General features: G+C 37.7%; 1 protein-coding gene across 1 annotated transcript in view; it reads left to right on the top strand.

The window, feature by feature from the left end:
- Positions 1–1,160: 1,160 nt before the first annotated feature.
- The window catches only part of LOC113227074 (synaptic vesicle glycoprotein 2C-like), a 25,843-nt gene continuing 4,530 nt past the window's right edge, over positions 1,161–22,473 (top strand). The window contains exons 1-8 of the mRNA XM_026459948.1: positions 1,161–1,254; positions 6,119–6,280; positions 7,304–7,466; positions 12,392–12,513; positions 17,256–17,494; positions 18,930–19,078; positions 20,405–20,510; positions 22,188–22,191. Of these exons, the coding sequence (XP_026315733.1) occupies positions 1,161–1,254; positions 6,119–6,280; positions 7,304–7,466; positions 12,392–12,513; positions 17,256–17,494; positions 18,930–19,078; positions 20,405–20,510; positions 22,188–22,191 (1,039 nt within the window). The remainder of the gene's footprint in view (positions 1,255–6,118; positions 6,281–7,303; positions 7,467–12,391; positions 12,514–17,255; positions 17,495–18,929; positions 19,079–20,404; positions 20,511–22,187; positions 22,192–22,473) is intronic.

Below are 22,473 nucleotides of genomic sequence, written 5' to 3'. Positions count from 1 at the left end.
AAATATGTAAAAAAGTACAATAAACCATATTTTGGAGATTATCCCAGTTTATATTTATAAAAGTACCTCCGCTACGCAACACGAGGTACGTCCTAGCTTACAGTACGTACTTACCGGATAACCTAACTTAACCTACTGAATGGAGGGCGCAACCAAGATTTTACCTATGTAAAATACATTTGTTTTCCTTTAAACTACCTAGGCATCCAGTGTGTAACAATAAAAATTTTGTTGTAACGAAGATTCAGCTTGTAACTTTCTATATTATTATTATGGAAAACAACTACCTTTGCACCTCCGGCTTTTAAATGACACTCTAGTATTGAACAGACAAGTACCACGGCAAGCCGTATTATTTACAAACAGTGATGTTATACCATGTAAAAATTATCATAATTGACTATACATGAAATGGTTATTACGTAGTAAGAACTATGTTCGTATAAAATGTGAATAATATATCAAACAAGAATTACATGAAGTTAAGTTATTACATAACAAGAACTATGTTCTTACAAAATGTGAATATTATATCAAACGAGTATTACATGAAATTAAGTTATAAGATGTGGACTTAGTCCAAGTAAAAATTATATTTAAATGAACGGTATATGTTTTAAAATTGGTCTATTTTAAATTAGGAAGCTGAGTCCCTAAATAGGGGAACTTATATTTAAGCTAATAAGACTGGCGCCCTAATAATACAACCGAACCCTTGCCGCAGAGGCCTTGAAATCGGGTAGTATAATAAGAATTTTACTGTTTACACGTTACTATGGTGTTGTTAGTCTTCACATTTTTACGACATACGATCGTGACTATTTTCGCCACGCCACGGCGCTATTAATATTGGCGTAACGCCATATACTATATAAGAGTTTAAATAAAGTGAGAGATAATTATCTACTTTTATACCAATTAAGTTTGTTTTCTTGTCAATCAACGCGCGAATTCGCTGTGTGCGGACGTCTATTTAAGAATAAATAAATAACAAAGTGACTACGATAAGCCCAATTTTCAAATCGTTTTAAATAAATTGCTGCTTACAATAGAACTAGAACTAAAAATAGAACAGTGCGGTTTTCTTGAGTAGTTCATACATGATAAATAAAAAAGTGTCGTTAATTTACAATTAATAGTTATTTTCTTTCATTGTAAAAATGAGAGCGGGAAAAAAAATTGAAACAGTTACTGAATATGTAGAGAATAGTGAAAAAAATTCTGTGGATCTGGACCAAGCGTTGAACATTGCAGGTATTAAATATTTATGTATGAAACATTTTTTTATATCGATATTATAAGTACTTTTATTTTGTGCCTACTCTATAGTCAATAAGTGTAATAAAATCGTTACAAAATCTGAGTCTGCACTTAATATGTTATAAGCATTTTAGTAATATTTAAGTATAAATCAGTGTTACCTACTCAAGACATGCCACTAAACACGTCAGTTTTAATAATTTTTGTCTATGAGTCTGTGCGTTTGTACACGCTAAACTCCACAATTAGAGAACTAATTTGGATTTGGTTTTCGGTAGTATAATAAAATAAGCTTGCATTGACATTTAGTGTTCGTTTCATTTAAATTAACAAATAATATTAAAGTGTTCTCGAGTTTGAATGAAGTGCGTGCACTGACCAAACAATCAGATATAAATGAAAATAATGCTGCAAAGTATTAGTCATTAGCTACTTAAAGCTTACGTAAAACTAAGTCGACCCGACGAAACTAAATCATTTTTATGCGCAACTCACACTTGACTAAAAATTGACTATGATAAAATTGATTTCACAAAAACAGACTTAATGGTTCCTAAGACAGTTTCCTTGTATCTTCTATGGTTTCAAATTTCCCCATACTGTCCCTTTGAAAAAAACACTCTGTATATAATTATTCCTCGTAAAGTAGTGGAACCAATCATGGACGGTTTAAAGATTTATTTTTTGTTTTAGTCTTTTGATTTTGGATGAATTACCCTGTGAAACTCGAAGAAAGGTTTAATAGATTAAAAAAATCTTCAAATAATTATTGAAATCAGAGCAATTAATAAAGAAAACATTGTTATTCGAGAAAAAGTAGACCGTGTTTGAGTGTCCTTACATGGACAGCCCAATTTCCAATCATGGACACCCCGTCATGGACGGTTTCCAATCACACCTAAACATAAACGATCAACTATTTAGCTAAATTAACAAATTCAATCTTTAAAAAAAGATCTTGCATGGTACGTACTTAAACTCCTTTCTAAACGAATGGTGTGATTCCACTTAGAGTGCACTTCTTTGCTTCTGTGCTTTTTTCTTTCTTTTGGGTTGCCAACCCAAAGGAAAGAAAAAAAGCAGAAGGGTTTTGAAGGGTAGGGGTGCTGGTGAAATTGCAGGCACATGCGACTTGTCAACTTATGTCTAGGGTGACGAGTGCAGTGGCAGTGCACCTCAGATCTTGCGATTTAAAAAGCTGAGTGGCACTGCAACTGTTATGTACAGGTGTGTAGCTCACCACCAGGCGCACGACTTGTTCGTCCTGTCACATGATATTATAAAAAAAAATATGATCTCATACATTCTTCGATGTAACTCTGCGCACGCGGCGATCTACTTTAGCCACGTACCGCACTTTAACTTAAATACGTGATGCAAACTTTATATTACGTAGTACGTTACCGACTGTCCACCGTACACTACACCAATAAACTTTCCTTTTTTTTTCTTTGCAACTCTTTCTCTGCGTACTACTACTACAACCCATGTATAGAGTAAGGTGGCTTAGACTTAAGACTTGTTTAGCAGTCATCCCGTGCAGTCTCATTATAATGTTATATCAAACCATCTTCACTAGTTATCGTCACACAGATTATAAATCAGTTAATTTTACATGTGATTGAGACTTAATATTTTACGAAAATTTTATTTTGTTTTGGCATGGTTCCAATAACTAAATAACAAATCCAAAATAAAAAAGATATGTTAATTTATATAATTTGCAATAAGATTATTTTAGAGAAAAACTGAAAATAACGTTTCGACTTTAAAAATATGTAGTTTTAAGGCTCAGATTTTATAATCCGAGTTTTAAGGATTAAAATATAATTTATTCTGAATAAATCAATAAAAAAAATCATAGAATAAAATAAATATTAAGCATACAATTTCATGGTTTAAGACTTATTTCTCCACAGAGAATACAAACACTTACAATGAGAAATACTAGATAATAAGTAGGTAAGCTTACAAAAACTATATCTACGTAATTTCTAATGGCTGTTATACAAGACATTGATTAAACTGTTTTGTATTAATTTTTCATGGTTAAGCGTGACGCGACCTAACCTTGTCAGTCGGACACGAACAGTAAATTAATGTTTTTCCTTCATTGTTAAAACATTAATCTTAGAAAATTACTTTCTACAGTTTATACTTTTATACTTAAAAATAAAGCCAGTTAGAGAAATAAACAACAAAACACGTTAGTTATTTTTATGTAGGTACGACAACACATTTTATTAGTGCGTCACATACATTTGTGTTTGTATGTATTTCTACAAAATTACTTATCACAAAAGTTACAAATACTCACTTATGCACATTTCACGAAGAACCACTCTGTGTATGAGATACTGACGTCACATCTTTATGACATAATTATTAAATTTGGAATAGGTACCTAAGAAGGTAATTTATTTTTGATTGATTGTGTACTTATATCGCTTCTTTGTGTATTTTAGTCATTTATTTATATTTATTTATTGTTCTAGCTTGGTACCTAAGCAGTTTTCAGATATCCGTAATGACTTTCATAAATTTACTTTCGCATATTTAGTACCTACCTATAATAAAATTTCATTTACAATAGGTAAATAAAGCAAATTAACAGAATTTTTTATTGTTTACTGCGTCGTAATTAGACTTTTCATGAAGCATGAATATTCATCAAGAATGAATATTCTTGAGTCGGTCATTTTTTCAACACTTAAATTTAAATAAAAATTCAGGAACCCTAAACTTGCACAACTTGTAATTTAAATGTACCTAAAGATCCTTGCAAAACAGTTCGTCCAGGGTAGTACTGCCACCTTACCTATTTCTGCCGCCAAACAGTAATGTCAGCATTACTGTGTTCCGGTTTTGCAGGGTGCTGGTGAAATTACAACCACATGGGACTTGGCAACTTATGTCTCAGGATGACGGGCGCAGTGGCAGAGTCCTTCAGATCTTTGCGATTTAAAGCTCTGAGTGGCACTGTAATTGTTATGGACAGACGTGTATCTTACCATCAGGCGCACGACTTGTTCGTCCCGTCACTCGATATTATAAAAAAAAGATTAAGTACTGTTTCCTTTGCAAGGCATTTCATACCTAACAACATAAGTAACTTTCGCTTTCGATATGGTATAAGTATTAATTTTTCTTTATAAGCGTTTACGCTTAACGTCTACATCTGAAGCAAAACAGTTATGGTTACAATTTAATAGGCGTCCCGCCAGAAAGCTGCAATGCACGAAAATGAGCAATGCAACATACACTTTATCTTTCACAAGATAATGTTGCATTTATTTAAACATAAAATGAAAACGAAGATGCAGCTAGAGGTACGGTGACCACAGACGAGTTGCACCGACGCACTCCATAAAATGCAATACAATATAGAACGTAATTTGTATTATTTATCCCCGAATTTTCCTAAAATGTGTAAACAAATAAATAATTTATCTCACATCATCATCAATCGTAACTAAATTAAGTACCTATACATTTTTTCTAACAAAAGAGCAATGCCGCGCGGGCGCATCCTGTCGTCGGCGGCAGCTTGTACCGCCGGCGCCGCAGGTATATAACAACAATAATTTCTTCGAAAGGCAAATAGCGGCTCAACATCACACTATGTAGTAAATTTTGTAGGAACTGAAGAACGGAAGAAATTTTGTATGTAAAGTTTGTAGGAACTTTCGAAATAACAATTTATTTATTTATTAACAAATATATATATACTATTTTGTACATCTAACAAGATAGTGGAATGATAAAACTGTAACCTTAAATAAAATAAAATTACTATAAGTATGAAAAAGAGAAACTGTGGTGCTTGTGGATTCGATTGCGATGTCTTTTAAAATTACAATGAAATATAGCCATCTCTAAATCATCGCCAGGAGCAATGCAATATAGAACTTCATATCCACTAAATAAAGTTATTTTTTTGATACCTTGTGACGGGAAGAACAAGTCGTGCGCGTGATGGTAAGCGACGTGCCTGTCCATAACAGTTGCTGTGCCGCTCTGTATTGCAAAGATCTGAGGGAAATCTCTAAGACTTGAGTTGTCAACTCCCAAGTGCCTGCAATCATTCTTAAAAACCGTAATGCAGTATTGGTCTATTAATCTGTACTATTTCTTCTCAGAGAAAATTGCTTTATGGATAAATGGTCGTGTTTAAGCAGTTTGTAGATTTCACGCAAATAATATGTACAAGTACCTATGTCTCACAAATAATATGTATGTAATATGTACAAATAGGTCCGACCACCTGGATGGCCCAATTGTTTGCACTGTGGGCACTGGATAAAGAGATCCCGGGTTCAATTTTCGGTAGGACCAATTAAAACTCGTTTTATCGCATCATGTATCGCAGCGTGTGTCGCCTAGTTGCGGCAATTTAAAACGACCGTAAGGCTGCCTTTCCATCAGAGATGTACGACGTAGCGAGGCGGTGTGCGAGGAAAAAATCCACCAATAGGATTACTTCATTTTCCTGGCCTCGCATAGCGCAGCTCCGGTGGAAAAGGTTTAGCGGAGCTAAGTATTTGTACATACAAAATAGCGAGAGATGTGTGCAAGGGATGCAGACGATTATTACGATGCAGATAATTTGTACAAAACGGTGTAGGAAATTAAAACTACTGAAAATATGACACTAACTGACACTGACAAATCGCCACCGCTCACCCATCACACCGTATCCCGCCCGCACTAAACTGAAAAGAGTCTGTAACGCATATTCGCATCGCGCCGCTACACATTCTCGCACACTCGCTACCTCGCACATCTCTGGTGGAAAGGCAGCCTAAAGGGTACGACGTAACATTAAATAAAAGTACCTAATAAAAATACAAATTTGCAGGTTTCGGCTGGTACAATGCAAAATACTGTCTAGTATTAGCATTATTCCTAATAGCAGCTATAGTCGAACCAGTAGGGTACTCATTCGTACTGCCGGCGGCGAAATGCGATCTCCAGCTGACTGATGCTCAACGAGGTTTTATCGCGTCAATTCCTTATATAGGTAAGTAATTATTTTGCATTGTATTCATATCACCCTGTAAATATCCCATTGTCATTAGCATTCTAACGAACTTTCGAGCCAGCTTTCACAAGCTGCAAGTCTTAAAAGTAACGAGAATACGGTTCTTCAATTTCATTGTATGCCACCGTTTTGTTATTTTGTCCATGTTTTATATTTTTCAGAAACCTGTAATTACTGTTATAATTATTAAATACAAAGAACGAACACAAAGAAAATATCCTTTATAAAAAACTAGTGGAGTTACGTCACAAAAAATAAAACAAATCAATAATTACAAGTAATTACTGTTTGTGCTTACATTTCGCGCCTATTTTTATATGTACGTAATTCAGGTTTGAACTTTCGCTTAATTCAGAAAAATAGCTATAATTGCATTTACAAGTATTAATAAATAACAGGTAGCTTGGCTACAAAGAATCCTCCGTAGCAACGCCACCGTATTTTTTTTTTCTTTTAAACTATAAGTAGTTCATTCACAAAAAATGCATGTACTTTATGTATGTTAGCCGTATACATATTTTTTTGTTTATTGACCAAAATACAGAAAAAAGTACTTATTTATGAATTACAAGCTTCGCTCACAAAAGCCCTTCCTGCTTTATCCGCGGCAAAGGAGTTCAGTCTATTTAAGTAAAAATATAATATTGATAGAGCAAAAATCTTAAAAACTAACATTGCGTCTTTGTGCCTGACAAAAACATCCTCACTTACTTTATTACAGTGGGTAATATCATAATAAAAAAGAATAGGGTGGGGTGACTGTATGTATACATGACACTAAAAAAAAGGACTGAAATTAAATCGTTGTCCTAAAGAATTTTCGTCGTGTTTACTAAGTTTTTCATTGTTTGTCATTTTTAGTCAAAAATTAAAGAGACAAAACTTTAAATTTTATCCGATGATAATTAACGAAAAAAAAAATATTTTGGTTATTTCGAACCTTCATTCCATCAGATATTCAAAAGTTCAAATTGCTTTAACTATGGTATAAATACTTTGCAGGTATTGTAATAACCTCATATCCATGGGGCTACATTGTGGACACACAGGGACGCAAGCGCACGCTGATCTATAGCTCAATGGCCGCCGGTTTCTTCGGTATGCTGTCTGCGTTCATGCCAGAACGTATTAGCTTCATTGTTTGCAAATTTATGAATGCTCTGTGGTAAGTCAAAATGTTCATCCATACAAAATGGTACTTATTACGTATTATACGTACAATATAGATATATTAATACATAAGGTGGTTTCAGCCAAGGAGAGATTTATCTAATGCTGGTTTCGTGTTGGGTCATGAAAAAATTTCCATTTTGAAAAATAATATTTTTCAGAAAAATAAATATTTTCCGGATGTTTTTCCTTTAATTTTCCACATTTGACGTTGACACCTGTCAAAAATTGAAGTTACTGAACGAAAACGATAGAGCCAAAAGTCTTTTTTTCGCTGTTGTGAAATAATTTTAAATCTCGTTTTTCTCTACGTTGTTTTTAGCTATACAAGTTTATCTACGCTAAATAAAACTGCAAAAGATAAACGTGGAACATAATATGAGTTCGGGAATTTTACGCATCAGCATGTCGGTTAGAGATTTATTTCGCCTTCGAAAAGTTTGGAACCTATGAGGACGCAGCGTTTGGGTTTCGTTAGATGCTTCTCTTCACCAAGCAAGTTATAATTTATAGTAATTACTAAACATTATTCGAAAATACCACTTAATGATCCGTGTCAGAGTTACCTAGAGTTGCATACTCGATTAATCGAGGCTAGCATTCTGACATCTAGGTTATCAACGTAACTTTTGTACGTTTTTGACCTCGGTGAGACAATGTTTGATGTTTGCAGTGTGCGCGCTGGATGAATCCAAGACCACCGTCTTGGATTCGATTCCCAGTAAGACCAATTATGTAATTTTGACTATTCTTTCAGTAACATTTTCTATTTCCCTCTGTGTGGCATAGCCGTCTGACGCCCTTTACACTAAACACTATTAAATATTTGTACAAGATGAAATGTTATTGTTACAACCTAATCTCACGACAAATATGCAGAACCAGAATAAAATAATAATAAACAGAGATTTTCCTTATCTTCAGTAGAATGCGGCAATGTAAATTGACATCAGAGTTATATAAAAGCTTCTCCATTATATAAAAGTATCACGAAGATCTGTAGATGATCGGCAACTAAAAATATTATTTAAAATTGGCTTCTCAAGAGTGTGCTATCCTTGACTACACCGTCAGTTACATAATGAGATCGTAATTTTCTTAACAATCTTATCAACTTTTTTATTGGTCATAAGCATACCTATTGCATGATAAAAATTTCATAATCACATTGTGTCAACTAAGTTTATCTAAATGTCACGATGTTTTACGACCATGATGTCCCATTATTTTTTGTGAAATTACTCCACTAGTTTGTTATGTCAAGTTTGTATAATATAAAGATACCGGCAAAATCAATCAATCAATTAATCAATCAGCCTATTGCAGTCCACTGCTGGATATAAGCCTCCCCAAGTGTACGCCATAATGCCCGATCACCCGTTTTCCGCATCCAACTACTACCCGCGACCTTCTTCAGATCGTCGGTCGTTGCAGGGGGACGTCCTACGTTACGTTTGCCGAGACGTGGTCTCCACTCGAGAACCCGTCTACTCCATCGGTTATCGGTTCTGCGACAGATATGGCCAGCCCACTGCCACTTCAGCTTGCCTTATTTCTGGACGATGTCCACAACTTTAGTCTAATAACTTCGTCCCGGACTTTATCGCTTAACGAGATACCCGGCATAGACCTTTCCATAGCATAGCGATGTGTAGTCTGTGGGCCAGTTTGACCGTCATATTTCACGTCTCGGCTCCGTAAGTCATGACCGGTAGGACGCATTGGTTGTAAACTTCAGGCACTGAGGGGGTGATGACGAGAAGACATGACGCAGTTTCCCAAATGCTGCTCAACCCAGCTGCACTCTCCTAGCTATTTCACGCTCGAAGTTGTCTCTACCTTTTTTTTTTTGACGGAGGGAAATCTTTATGGATACCCCTAAGCCCAGGGAGACTCAGGGTGTATGTGGGGACTCTCCCTCCAGACTGGAGGGCCTACCCCACTAAAACCCCCCCAGGTTTCCCTCTCGCCGGTTGAGTCGGCGCCGTGGGATCAGTGAACATTCACCACGACGCCGCCCAGCCGCCCTCGCTTACGCCAGGACTCCCGCGCCAACGGAGGGGCGAGTTTACCCACTCTACGAGGACAGGGCGGATCGCCTGTATGGTAAGAGCGCCATAGGGGGGATCTGCCAAGCCCTCTTTCCACCGGTTCCGCATGCGCTGCGCCGCTCCCTCTCCACCTCTTGGGGAGCGGGTCGCTCGCCTCGGTCCCTCATTCCCCACCGGTAGGTGCGGACCTCCGCCAGGACCTCGGCGTCGAGGTCCCACGGCGGAGTACCGGTGAGGACGCATGCGGCGGCGCTGACCACCGTCATGTACGAGCTGCACTCTCCTAGCTATTTCACGCTCGAAGTTGTCTCTACCTTTTTTTTTGACGGGGGGAAATCTTTATGGATACCCCTAAGCCCAGGGAGACTCAGGGGTTATGTGGGGACTCTCCTTCCAGACTGGAGGGCCTACCCCACTAAAACCCCCCCAGGTTTCCCTCTCGCCGGTTGAGTCGGCGCCGTGGGATCAGTGAACATTCACCACGACGCCGCCCGGCCGCGCTAGCTTACGCCAGGACTCCCGCGCCAACGGAGGGGCGAGTCGGTTGTCCTCCGATCCGCCCCCCAGACGAGTGAGGCCGTGCAATGCAGGCTCCGGAGTCCCTGTCCAGAGCCCGCTGGTCCTCACTAGGGGATCAGGCGAGCAGCGAACTGCCTTCGCCTTCTCCCCGTACGTCTGCGCCGGACGTACATCTGCGGAGCGGGTGCGTGAGGACGCGGCGGATGCGCACCCGCTCCGCGGCCTCCTTTTGCGACATAACCTCTGCACAAAAGGAGGCCACTGCCTCCCAGGACTCCTCGCTACCGAGCATGGCGGCAACCACGCTCGGCAGCGAGAGGTCCTGCCCTACAGTCCCCATCAGAGTGCGGCGCTGCTCATCCCACCGGCTACACACCTCTAGGGTGTGCTGCCCGGTGTCATCCGCAGCGCCGTACTCGTGGCACGACGGGGCGGTTCCCTCCTCGCCACCTTGTGCAGGTAGTGACCGAAGCAGCCGTGCCCGGTCAGCACCTGGACAAGGTGGTACGACAGTGGCCCGTGGGACCGGTTTACCCGCTCTACGAGGACAGGGCGGATCGCCTGTATGGTAAGAGCTCCATAGGGGGATCTGCCAAGCCCTCTTTCCACCGGTTCCGCATGCGCTGCGCCGCTCCCGCTCCACCTCTTAGGGAGCGGGTCGCTCGCCTCGGTCCCTCATTCCCCACCGGTAGGTGCGGACCTCCGCCAGGACCTCGGCGTCGAGATCCCACGGCGGAGTACCGGTGAGGACGCATGCGGCAGCGCTAACCACCGTCATGTACGCCCTGCACATTCGCATGGCGACCACCCTCTGGAGCCTCCTCAGCAGCGACTTCGTCGCCGCTGATAAGGCCCCGCTCCAAATGGGAGCCCCGTATAAGGCCATACTCCGGGTCACCCCGGCGTATAGCCTTCTGCAGAGTTGTCTCTACCTAGCACGGTTTGCACGAGGTAGACAACTTCGAGCGTTTCGCCATTAATCGAGATCGGTTCCGGGATAATGAGCTCATTGAACAAGACCTTAGTTTTGTCTAAATTCATCCGAAGACCGACCGATAATGGGTCTCCTCCTGCCCTGAGAAGCTCAGAGGTTAATCCGTCTTTGCCGGGAACCTTCCCTTAAGCTGTTTAAAAGCCCTCCCAATTTCCGACAAAATATAAAAGAATAAAAATAGATGAAATGTTTGTATATTTAATAGGTAAAACGTAGAGAAAATTAGTGTGCAGTGATAAGGGCACCCTATAGAAATGCGATAAGGGCTCCCTATAAAATTGCGATAAGGGCTCACTATTTTGATTTCGTTTCATTATTCTCTAGTGTTATTAAATTGATTTACTTAAATGGAACCTGAATAAAGGCCGACAAGCAACTAAGATATGGCTCCCTCGCCATGTTATTGACTTTTAAATAACTAATTTCTTCGTCTACACGTGGCCGCAACATTACAGTGGAAATGTATAAAATGCAGAACAACATTCGAATTGATATTTTAATTGAATTGAATAACATGGTTTAATCACATAACATAATGGTTTTAGGGCGCTTTCAAAATAGATGCTTGTAGAAGCCTGACAGTGCCGCAGCAGCCGCGCGTCTTCAGCGCTTCAGTAATTTTTAGTTCACTAAAATTTGACTGCAAAAGCCTATCATGACTAGGGCTTTCCACTTCCCGGGAAAAAATATGGGGACTAGGTGCGGTCTCGAAAATCCCGGGAAAATCGAGACTGTTTTAAAAGTAGGTTTCCATACTTGAATACTAGTTATTTAGGTTGGCAAAACATATTTTTTCAAATTAATTAATATAAAATGAAAAATTATTTACGAAAGTAATTTTTTCATTTTTGTTGTGGGTACTTAAGTACCTTAAGTTTCTTAAGAAACAAAGGACGTCTAATACAGTTTCAGATGTAGAGCACCTGATTTTGTTACTACCGTTCTTCAATCTCCACAAATTATAAGTGCCAAGCTGTACTCTACAGTTTTACCACGTCCATGTAAACAGAATAAAAAATAACTGATGGTTTAGTACATTTTTAATATTTTTTAATTAAATAACTTACTTTTTAATTAGTTTTAAAAGTCGCGGTATTCCCAAGACTCAAAACGTCAGTCTCGAGTCTCGAAAATGCAAAAAAATTGTCGAGACTCGAAATTTTCGTTGCCGAGATTCCCGGGTTGACGACAGTGACACTGGAATTGCATTTCTAAATACTGTATGAAAATTAGTAATAGCGCGGCTGCAGCGCCACAGTGGCACCACTGTGGCGCTGCAATGCTTCTATAGGCGTCTAATTTAAAGCGGCCTTAATAATATAATATAGTAAATACTTTACTATCTGTATTCGTCAGCATAGCAAGCCCAGCAGCTGTGCCGTATACGTTCATAGGAGAAATAGTTCCTCAAAGAAACAGAGACCTCACCATGTCCGTGGTTAACGCTATGCAGATCCTGGGCTCTGCATTAGTTCCTTGTAAGTATAATTATGTATATATAATACGGGTTTCTCCCAGAGCGGTTTTGCCCATCCGGCAAGTCACTTAATCATTACATTATACTAATATCATGAACAACAAATTTTGTTCCAAGGTTTTTAATAATTAATCAGATTTTACTTGCGTACAATAATAAAAATATTTAAATAGATCTCTCTAAACTGTGATAAATCTGTGCGGTAACAAAACAGAGCGTGAGAACAAATATAGCAGTCCGATACAAAATACAGGAACGGGGGTGAACTTACTAGCTACTACTAGGCACCAAATACAAATAGGTACTACAACAAAAATGTAAAAGTTTCTTTAGGGCAAAGTAGTTATGTTTTGTAAAAAGTCATGGAACAAAAGTTGTTATTTATGATGTTACTAACATCGTCATACGAGATTCCTAGTATTTTCCAAATAACCTTTTATAGTCAATCCATCACAAAATAACTCCACCGGGATAAGGAGACATTTAAAAAATTGTAGAGTAACGAGAAATCGCTGATGAACCGAGCCCCGAGTAAGTATACGGCATGGATTCCAAACGTATAATCCAAATGGTTGAAATGGGGACGTGCTAGGATTCTGTGAAGAATTTATCTAAGGGACGTATTCCAGAACTCTACTCAATGCTCAAGTCAGGACTTGAGTATGATTTCAAGCACTGGAAATACGACCCGAATGGCAAGGACTTGAGTAGGATTCTAGTGCTTTAAATCATACTCAAGTCCTGACTTGAGCATTGAGTAGAGTTCTTGAATACGTCCCTTAGTCCTTGTCACATATTAATTAAAAGACGATGCCTGTGCCTACATGGGGCGCACTATAAGTTTCCGGTATGAATAAGAAAAAAATACTATAAATGGTCAGAAATGAATTTATTGTTTCTCAAAATATTCTCCGTTAGCGTTAATGCACTTTTTCATACGAATGAACCAATTCTGAAAACATTTATGCCACTCCTCCGTCACAATCGCTGAAACTTATTTTTCATACTCTTCGACAGCCTCTTCAGGTGATGAAAATCGTTGACCGCGTAACTGGTTCTTAATTTTTGGAAATAAATAAAAGACTGTACGCGGGATGGCTCATAAGGTCAACGTTGTTTACCTTCAAAAATTCATTTGTCTGTCTGGCCGTGAGAACTAGCATTATCGTGGTGCAAGATGATACGGCGTTTATGGTTATTTTTACGGAGTTGGTCAATAACTTCCGGCAAACAAATGGTCGTGTACCAATCACTATTCACGGTACAACGATTCTCCTAAGCAACACTAGCCACGTGTCCAGTTTTATTAAAAAAAGAAGCAATCATCCGCTTAGAGGCACTTTGCACGAGCATCATTTTGGATAGTTTCGACTCATCCCGAAAGACCCATATGCTCGACCGCTGCTTTGTTTTGGGATCGTAACTATAAAGCCATGTTTAGTCACCTGTTACTATGTCCCACACCAAATTTGACGCCCCTTCGTTGAATCTGGTAAGCATAGAATTACACCAAGTGACGCGATCTGTTTTTTGAGCCTCAATTAAATTGTGTGGGATCCACCGAGAGCACAGCTTTTTCACACCCAAATGTTTGTGTAGTATTGATTGTATTTGACTCAGACCCATACCCAAAGACGCCCGAATCTCATAGTATGTCACATGCCTATCTATTTTGATCATACGGCACACATCATCGATGTTTTTGTTTTTCACTGCAGTGGACGGGCCTCCATCACACAATTCGTTACTGAGATTCACACGACCGCGTTTGAATTCTGCAAACCAGCTATAAATAGTCGTCTTGCATGGTGCTTCATCGCCTAAAGCAGTTTGAAGCCGAGCGAAGCTCCGCTGAGCTGTTGCATTACACTTAAAGTTGTAGAAAATCATACTACGAAAATTTTCACGAGTTAACTCCATGGTGACGTAGACAACCAATTTCTAAAATGACGCCACAATGTAAAAACAAGTGACAGCCAGATGAAACAAACTGTATTGTACAGCTAAAGAGTTCCATTTTCAAATGTTGTAATTACTTTTCAAATATTGTTTATGTAAGTGGCCAGTTCCGGAAACTTATAGTGCGCCCTATGTACTAGTGGAATAAAAAGGTCAACAATGGTAAATCTCAAGCTTTTCGTGTATGGTCCACACCGTATCAAAACTTTTGGAAATAAGGATTTCGACATGGTTTATTGGTCTTACGAGATTAGCCATAATGTATATGCGTAGGTACTTGGCGACCAAACAAACTTTACACATCCGTATACAAATATTCTACATTTTCTCATTATATAGCTGCTGTATACGAGGCCTACATTACGATAATATATGACTTGGTTGAATGGTAACCAGTAAATGCAAAACTTGATTTTAATGTATTTAAAATGCACAGCCGTTAGTGCATTTATGTCGTTTAGAATGGCAATAGCGTTCATTCACCCTTCCTACCACTGTATAATTACGTTAGGTTTAAAGATCGTAAACGCACATTGAGCGAAAAAACGTCCACAACAAGTTGTGGTCGCCAATTGTCTGAAAAAGGTGTTCCACGTTCATAGATACATATGTATATATGAGAATGGTCACTCTCCACCCCTCCCTAGCTTTAGACACCGTACCGCGCCCCGCATATTGACGGAATGGCACTAAGGGAGATGCCACACGGGCGTTGCGTCGTCGCAACTGCGTTGTATAAATCAGAATGTCGAATGTCGTTTCAGCCCACCATGTGGCGTCTCCCTAAGGGTGTCAATAATCTACTGCATTTTTTATATGGCACTATTAGAATTACTTTAAAGTCCGACTTCGGCTTCCTACGATACAGTAAAACCATTTTTTTTTAAACTCTATGTCGCTTCTTGTAGCTATGTGTATATATGTGGAACACCTTTTTCCGACCATTGGTGGTCGCTTTAACGTGTCCATAGCACAATGGTAAATTATTTTTTATTTATTATGTCCCACTGCTGGGCAAAGATCTCCCCAAAGTCCTCCATTGCTCCCTGTCTTTGGCGATCTTCCACCACTCCCTCAAGATCGTCCCAGCAACGCCTTCTCGGCCATCCACGCCGTCTCTTTCCATCCTTAGGCACTCAAGGACTGACGACGTTCGCCCACTTCTCAGGTTGCATTCGGCTAACGTGGACTGCCCCATCCCATTTGAGCCTGGCTTTTTAAAATATTTAAATTAAAGAATCTGAATTATAGTTAATATGTACTGAGTTTTAAATATAGTTTTAATGTGAAGTCATTGGGCTACCAAAGGTTAAGTCAAACCTATCGTTTTTCATATTGTCAAATTATTTATTTTTCATTAAACATGTATATTATTAAAACGACAATATTGTATTCAAATTATATTGATAATGATAATAATAAAAATGTGTTATTAATTAACATATAAATAAATTCACAGATATGCCTCAATTTCACATTTTTTTTGTTATTGGCTTTGATTATGTTACTTAAGCGATGTCAAATTTGCGACAAATTTATAAGGATCGGTTATCAGTGTTTTCGGGCTTAAAGTAGAGTCAATGACCGCTGTTGACAGCAAAATGGCACGAACTATACTCAAGATTAAATCTACATGATTGCAGTAAGAGTAAATCAGAGACTTTCACAGGTTTCTATAAATTTACTTAAGACTCAACTCATATCAGACAAGAGCACATCAAACTTGACAGTTTGTACTTTGGACCGTTATTATCGTAAGCGGCATACAGTTGGATTTATGTCTTAAGTGTCAAGCTTGACGTGCTCTTGACCCTCTACCTACCAAATAAAAAAAATAGTATAAGTTTCACGCACCTAAAAATACATGACTTTAAGAATGTTACAATATGCGATCAGTAAACGATTATTCGACATCTTTATTTGTAAAATAATATGCAATATGTCACAGTATGAAGTACCCAATTAATAATCAATTAATGCATTAACTACTACTTCTGATGTAAAACAAAATTACTACGGAGAAGAAACTATTAGTTAACCACAGTGTAGTGACGTAAACAGTGTTTGCATAGCCAATCACATGTTACCTATATCACCTAATGTTACCTAACCTATGTTTCACCAAAAGGCACGACGGGTATTTTTTTGGAGAGTATGTTAGTCCTTAGTTCGCCATACTCACACTAGACTAATGTTGGGGACCTCACATCTTTCAAATGTTTTATTTTTATTTTATTCATGTTTTATTAGTTATTATCTCATGATGGTCATGAGAAATCTATGAAAGTATTTCGTCACGAAACTAAAAACAAAAAAAAAATTAAAACTATGAAAGCATTTTCGGCTAAAAAGTCGTTGAAAACCCAATACAAAAATTCGACAACAAGCGCATAGAAAAATTCGTGAGGTCCGCTGGTTCGTTCCGTGGCTTAGTTGGCATGGCGTCTGGCACGATTTGCTAGAAGACGTCGATTCGAATCCGGCCGGATCGAAGGATTTTTTTATAAGTGTTCGATCTTTGTATTAATAGGAGTATTAAAATTTTCTTTTTTTTAAATTAATTTAAGCATGGCGGCACGACAGAATTCTGAGTAGGTTTCTGCGTGAACCGCAAACCGTTCGTTGTACGAACTTATCCGATAAATGTGACTACATACAACGTTTCTTCTCCGATAGTCACTAAATAATCTATTGGACCATCGCAGAAGATAGTCCCAATCACCTATTTGGATAATGAAGTTCCAATTGTATTTGTAACGTTTATCGTTTATTCTATCGTTTCAGTATTAGCCTGGGCCATTCTTCCAACAAATTTCAGAGCAAACTTTGGACTTTATGACTTCAGCCCCTGGAGACTACTAGTCATATTAAATTCAGCTTTATTCGTCATAGCAGCTACACTTATGGCTTTTGGTTCGGAGAGTCCTAAATACCTCGTCGCCCAGGGTAAACACGATGAGGCTATCAAAGTATTGCAGACAATTTACTCGGGAAACAAAGGAATATCACCTGAAGATTACCCTGTATGTATAATGAATTTGAATTTAAAACGTTATTAGTGGCTTGAAGAGCTTCTTGTGATAGAGTTCGTCCAGGGTAGTACTGCCATTAAAAAAAGAAAAGAAAGGGTAATACTGCCGCTTACCTATTTCTGCCGCCAAGCTGTAATGACGGCATTACTGTGTTCTAGTTTTGAAGGATAAGGATACTGGTGAAAAACTGTTATGGACAGGCGCGTAGCTTAACATCAGGCGCTCGACTTGCTCGTCCCGTCACTTGATGTTATAAAAAAAAAGTCAATTTAAATCGACATTGACATAGAAAGTATTTTTCCAAACCCCTCGTATCAATACCTACGCGATAAGCCGATAAAGTAGTCTCCTGATTCATAAAGTAAAGAAGGCTCTTGAGAATGTAAACGAACTTATTGATTTCCTCTTCATGCTTTCAATTCCATAAATTTCATAGGAAATTAAACTATTATTCCGGATTGAAATCGCATACATTTGTGTTTTTTAAACAAACCAATATATAAACAAAGAAAGATTAAAATCCGGAAAAATAGTTTCATTTCCTATATATGTAACAATTGCGAAAACCTAGGAACTCGATCCATTAATTCCTGTAAAATTAATTGTTACCATGTGCTGTTGATCACACTTTTAATTGAATTAGGTTTATGAATTTCTAAAATACATGTTTTCTTGCCACTGCTTATCACTGTTGATACATCATCTACAAAGAGATAGATAGATAGATATACACCATTGCTCACATGCACAAACAAAAACAGTACATGAACAGCTTAAACCTAATGTGGGCAAAGAGATTTAAGCTTTAGTCCCAGAAGGAATGTCATTAAGATTGTATAAAAGTAATAAAGGTCGTTGGACCCAACTTTGATTGTACGCCTTAATTAATTTTTCATAAAACGCGCACACGCGCACACACACATAATCCCGCACTAGGAAACCCCTGTATCGCGGGTGCCATGGACACACACATAGACAACCACAAATTACACCCAGACTTACGAGAGAAATAAATGTAGTCTATACAATTATTTCTCCCGGCCCGGGAATCGAACCCGGGACCTCTGCGTGGCAGTGCAGCATGGTAACTGTTCGACCACCGAGGCAGTTTCATATATTCCTATTCCCACTTCCCAGTGACTGTTGTTTGTTAGTTCGACATACTCGTATTAATGAAGTAGAATGTAATCCACTGCAGTGCTTGTCGCCTCACACCTCGTGTTTCCAATTTTTCTATTGACATACTATGCGATATAAAATAGGACGCCTAAGAAAAATCAAGAAAATTGATTGCATTACACTTAGGTTTTCAAAATAATTAATGAAAATAGAGTATTCTAATAGACAAATAAGTAATTAAACAAAGAATTTCTTTTCTTTTTTTTATAACACCAAACATTCTCTAAGCATATTATAATTATTTAAGGTTAAAAGTTTGAAAATGCCTAACTCAAATGAGCTGGAGAAACGCGGCATAATGACTTCTCTCAAAGATCAAACAGTTCCTCTGATGAAGCCTAGGCTCTTAAAATGGCTGGCTCTCAACGGGTTCTTGTTTTTCGGAGCTTTTGCTACGTAAGTTTTTATAAATAATAAATATATTTAATCTACATAAGTACTTTTAAGCACTCAAATCAAAAAATCAAAATCTTTAAATTTAGCGTGACTTTATTTTAAGATACTATCCTTTACAATGTTAATTCCACACGTCGATACCTCCAATGAACACTACGCCAACTTAATTTTTTTGGTCATCTCTATTTTCGTTTTGTTTTGCTTCTTTAGATTCGCTCTGTACCTTTTGGAGGGAAAAGTTTCGTTTTTATTTTGATATTCAATTATTTTGTGAAATCTAGTTAAAAGTGGAATAGGATAGTGCTATTGTGCCTTAATCGAAAATTAAAACGCGAAATTATACGAATCTCGAACTAGAATACCCGTATCGGCGCGTTTTAAGGAATCCCAAGTCAATCCAAGCACGCCGCCTCAAATTGCCTATCCTCTTTGTGGCGGCCATATTTACAGAAACATAATTAAACTTCATGTTTAGGCTGATGGCTTTGCCAAAGCCTTAATAAATAAAAAAAAAAATTAAAACAGAAAATTACAAAAAAAATAAGTTTGCGTAGTGTTGATTTGAGGCTTAGAGATTGGGGGTATCGATATATGGGGTTAATAATAATAGTGACAGAATGATACTTAAAGCAACGTCAAAGTTAATGAAAGTTTTTGCAATAGGGTGGAAATGTTATTTATCAACAAACACCCAAATGGTTATCAAGGACCCATCGAGTATATCAAGAAAAATCGGTAATAGGTCAAGATGTTACATCTACCGTCCACTAACTAAAACGCGGCTAAGTGACAAATGGTCAAATAACCGTTTTAAACAGCAAAAAAATAGGGCACACAACTCACTTTTAAAAACAATTAAAATTAGTTAACGTGTTCGATTTATCGGCACTTACACTGTCGATGCGTAGCTGAAATGTCATTCAATTTCAGTATTCTAAAACTGTGTTATGGTTTTTTATTATCTCAAAAAATTATTTTGTCACTTAGCCGCTTAGTTAGCAGACATATGCATTATAGGTATCAAGTACAGGTAGGAACAGTTAAACAGCTCGTTGCGAATATCTTATCATGTGGCATGAAATAAAATTTCAATCCTAAGTGTACATAGAGGAGTGTCATTGATGGTACGAAAAACTAAAAAGACAAAATATTTCTAAAAATTATATTAGATAGTCAGTCTACTTTGATTTGGAAAATTCATAGTCGACTTTAGCTTGTGCAATAAGTCGCTAATCGATCCAATGGTGTTAATCAATATTAGTTCTAGACTTACTGTAAGCGGAACCCAAAACACTGACTTTATATTTGTCTTCGGATATATTTCAGATTGAACGGACTGTACGTATGGGTTCCAGATATCCTTAATCGTGTGATCAGTGGCAACGGGGAGGATATGACTGCTTGCCAGGTTATAGCGCAAAGATTTAATCAGGTATTAACATTTCTAAGCATTCTACGATGCCCATCAACCTAACCTCAAGCTACAACCTTGCATAACCTCAACAAATATATTTTCTTATAACACAGTGTACAGTTGGCGAAATATAATTTGCACCGATTCGTCTTATCGCTTTATCTTTAGAGTACAATAGGACAAAAGAGTGAGCCGTCTCGGTAACGCACGTGTCATCTGTACAGCAGATACAACTAGTAGATAGATAGATAGAAACTTTATTCACTTCCATGACAACTTATTTACATAAGATCCACTAAAACTAACTCCATTATTACCATTATTATGTTGAACCACTTAAAATAACAAATTTTTATAACAAAAGCAACGTATAACTACACATATAACTAATTAAAGTAAATAGTCTTGGAAGTCATGGCAATGAAAAGACACTGGCTCAGCATAAATGCCGCGGTTTCCCACGACGCTAGTATTCTGCCCGAACCTTGTTTAAAGAGACGCCACTCATCATCTCAGATAGTCCTCTTGCTTTATCATTTAATTAAACAAAGATTATATATATATTTTTTTTAATATAAAATTAGCAACTAAACCTAAAACTAGAAACTTGGTAATCTTTATGTGTAGTTCCACACATCTTTGTTGAATTATTGGTATTTTATGAAGTACTTACAGTTTAAAAAAAACCACCTGATGAGTAAAGAAATAATTCAAAACTAGAATTTAGTAAAAGCATTTAGCGCACCCATGGTTCGTTTGATGGACCAAAATCATTAAGTCCATGTTACGCTTGAAGTAGAAGTGTTATTGGTTTTATTACCCTATAGATAGGATAAGCCGTTCCAAGAGACAACATTCATCGGTACAAATAATATTTCTTCAACTATAACAACATAGCAAGACAAACAGTGCAGATTCACAAAATACATACTTTCATTCAAAGTTCTCTCACGATTAGCCCAAAAACTAATCGATGTTCCCCGTTGTGTCGACGGGTAGACATTTTTATGACATAAGTATAACACAAATACAGATATTGACAGTACAACATCATTAGATATGATTATCTCACATAACCTACCATAACCTGAAAAACTACTTTTAATAAAGCTTACTATTACGTATTATATTTCTTCTTCAATTCGCAACACAATTGCTCCTCAAGCATATATCCATACATAACCCCATCATTGTCCCAGTCCACACGTTAATGATTGTTCTCGTCCCTGTCTTGAAAGAGTTCTATTTACTAAATAATTAGGTATCACTCTCGATCAAAATTTAAACTTTATTTCTCACATCAAAAAAACTTAGAGTTCTATTTACTAAATATTTAGGTACCACTCTCGAAAAAAATTTAAACTTGATTTCTCATATCACGCAACTTGCAGCACGCACCAAGTTAATCTAGATTTTCAAAACCCTTAGAAACATGGCAGACATGGCATGCACTCTGTCAGTGCTTATTTATATATTGTGTAACTTCTTGAGGTGGTGCTGCAAAATCGCACCTAATTAAGATACCCTGTACAAATCATGCCAGGTTGTATCTATACGCCAATTATTGATATTACACACCGTAGTAAAAAAGCATTCTTCACTAGCTTATGATGTAAACCTGACTCTTAGTAAGAGACGACATGATATAGTGTACCTGAAAAAATAATTATATACTACCTTTATAAACCTTCCTAGGATCGTACTTAATAATAAAGCAAATCTAAATTTGAAAATTTAATGCAAGAAAGTCGTGACAAAATGGCTCCTAGGACTAAATTACAATGAAACAGAACAATTTATTGAAGTTGTCGGTTAGTAAAACGTATATAATTAATTATGTCTAAAAACAAAACATTCCTGTGGCTAGTGATAAACACACACGAACACACTCACACATAACACACACACTCACAGACACACACATAGACAGACCCACCCACATACGCACACACGCACGCGCACACATACACACACACACACA

Source organism: Hyposmocoma kahamanoa, unplaced genomic scaffold (genome assembly GCF_003589595.1).
Source record: "Hyposmocoma kahamanoa isolate Upper Pololo Valley unplaced genomic scaffold, ASM358959v1 202, whole genome shotgun sequence".
NCBI classification, from domain to species: Eukaryota; Metazoa; Arthropoda; class Insecta; order Lepidoptera; family Cosmopterigidae; genus Hyposmocoma; species Hyposmocoma kahamanoa.
Note: the sequence above shows the minus strand (reverse complement) of the source record. Positions and strands in the feature narration are given on the sequence as shown.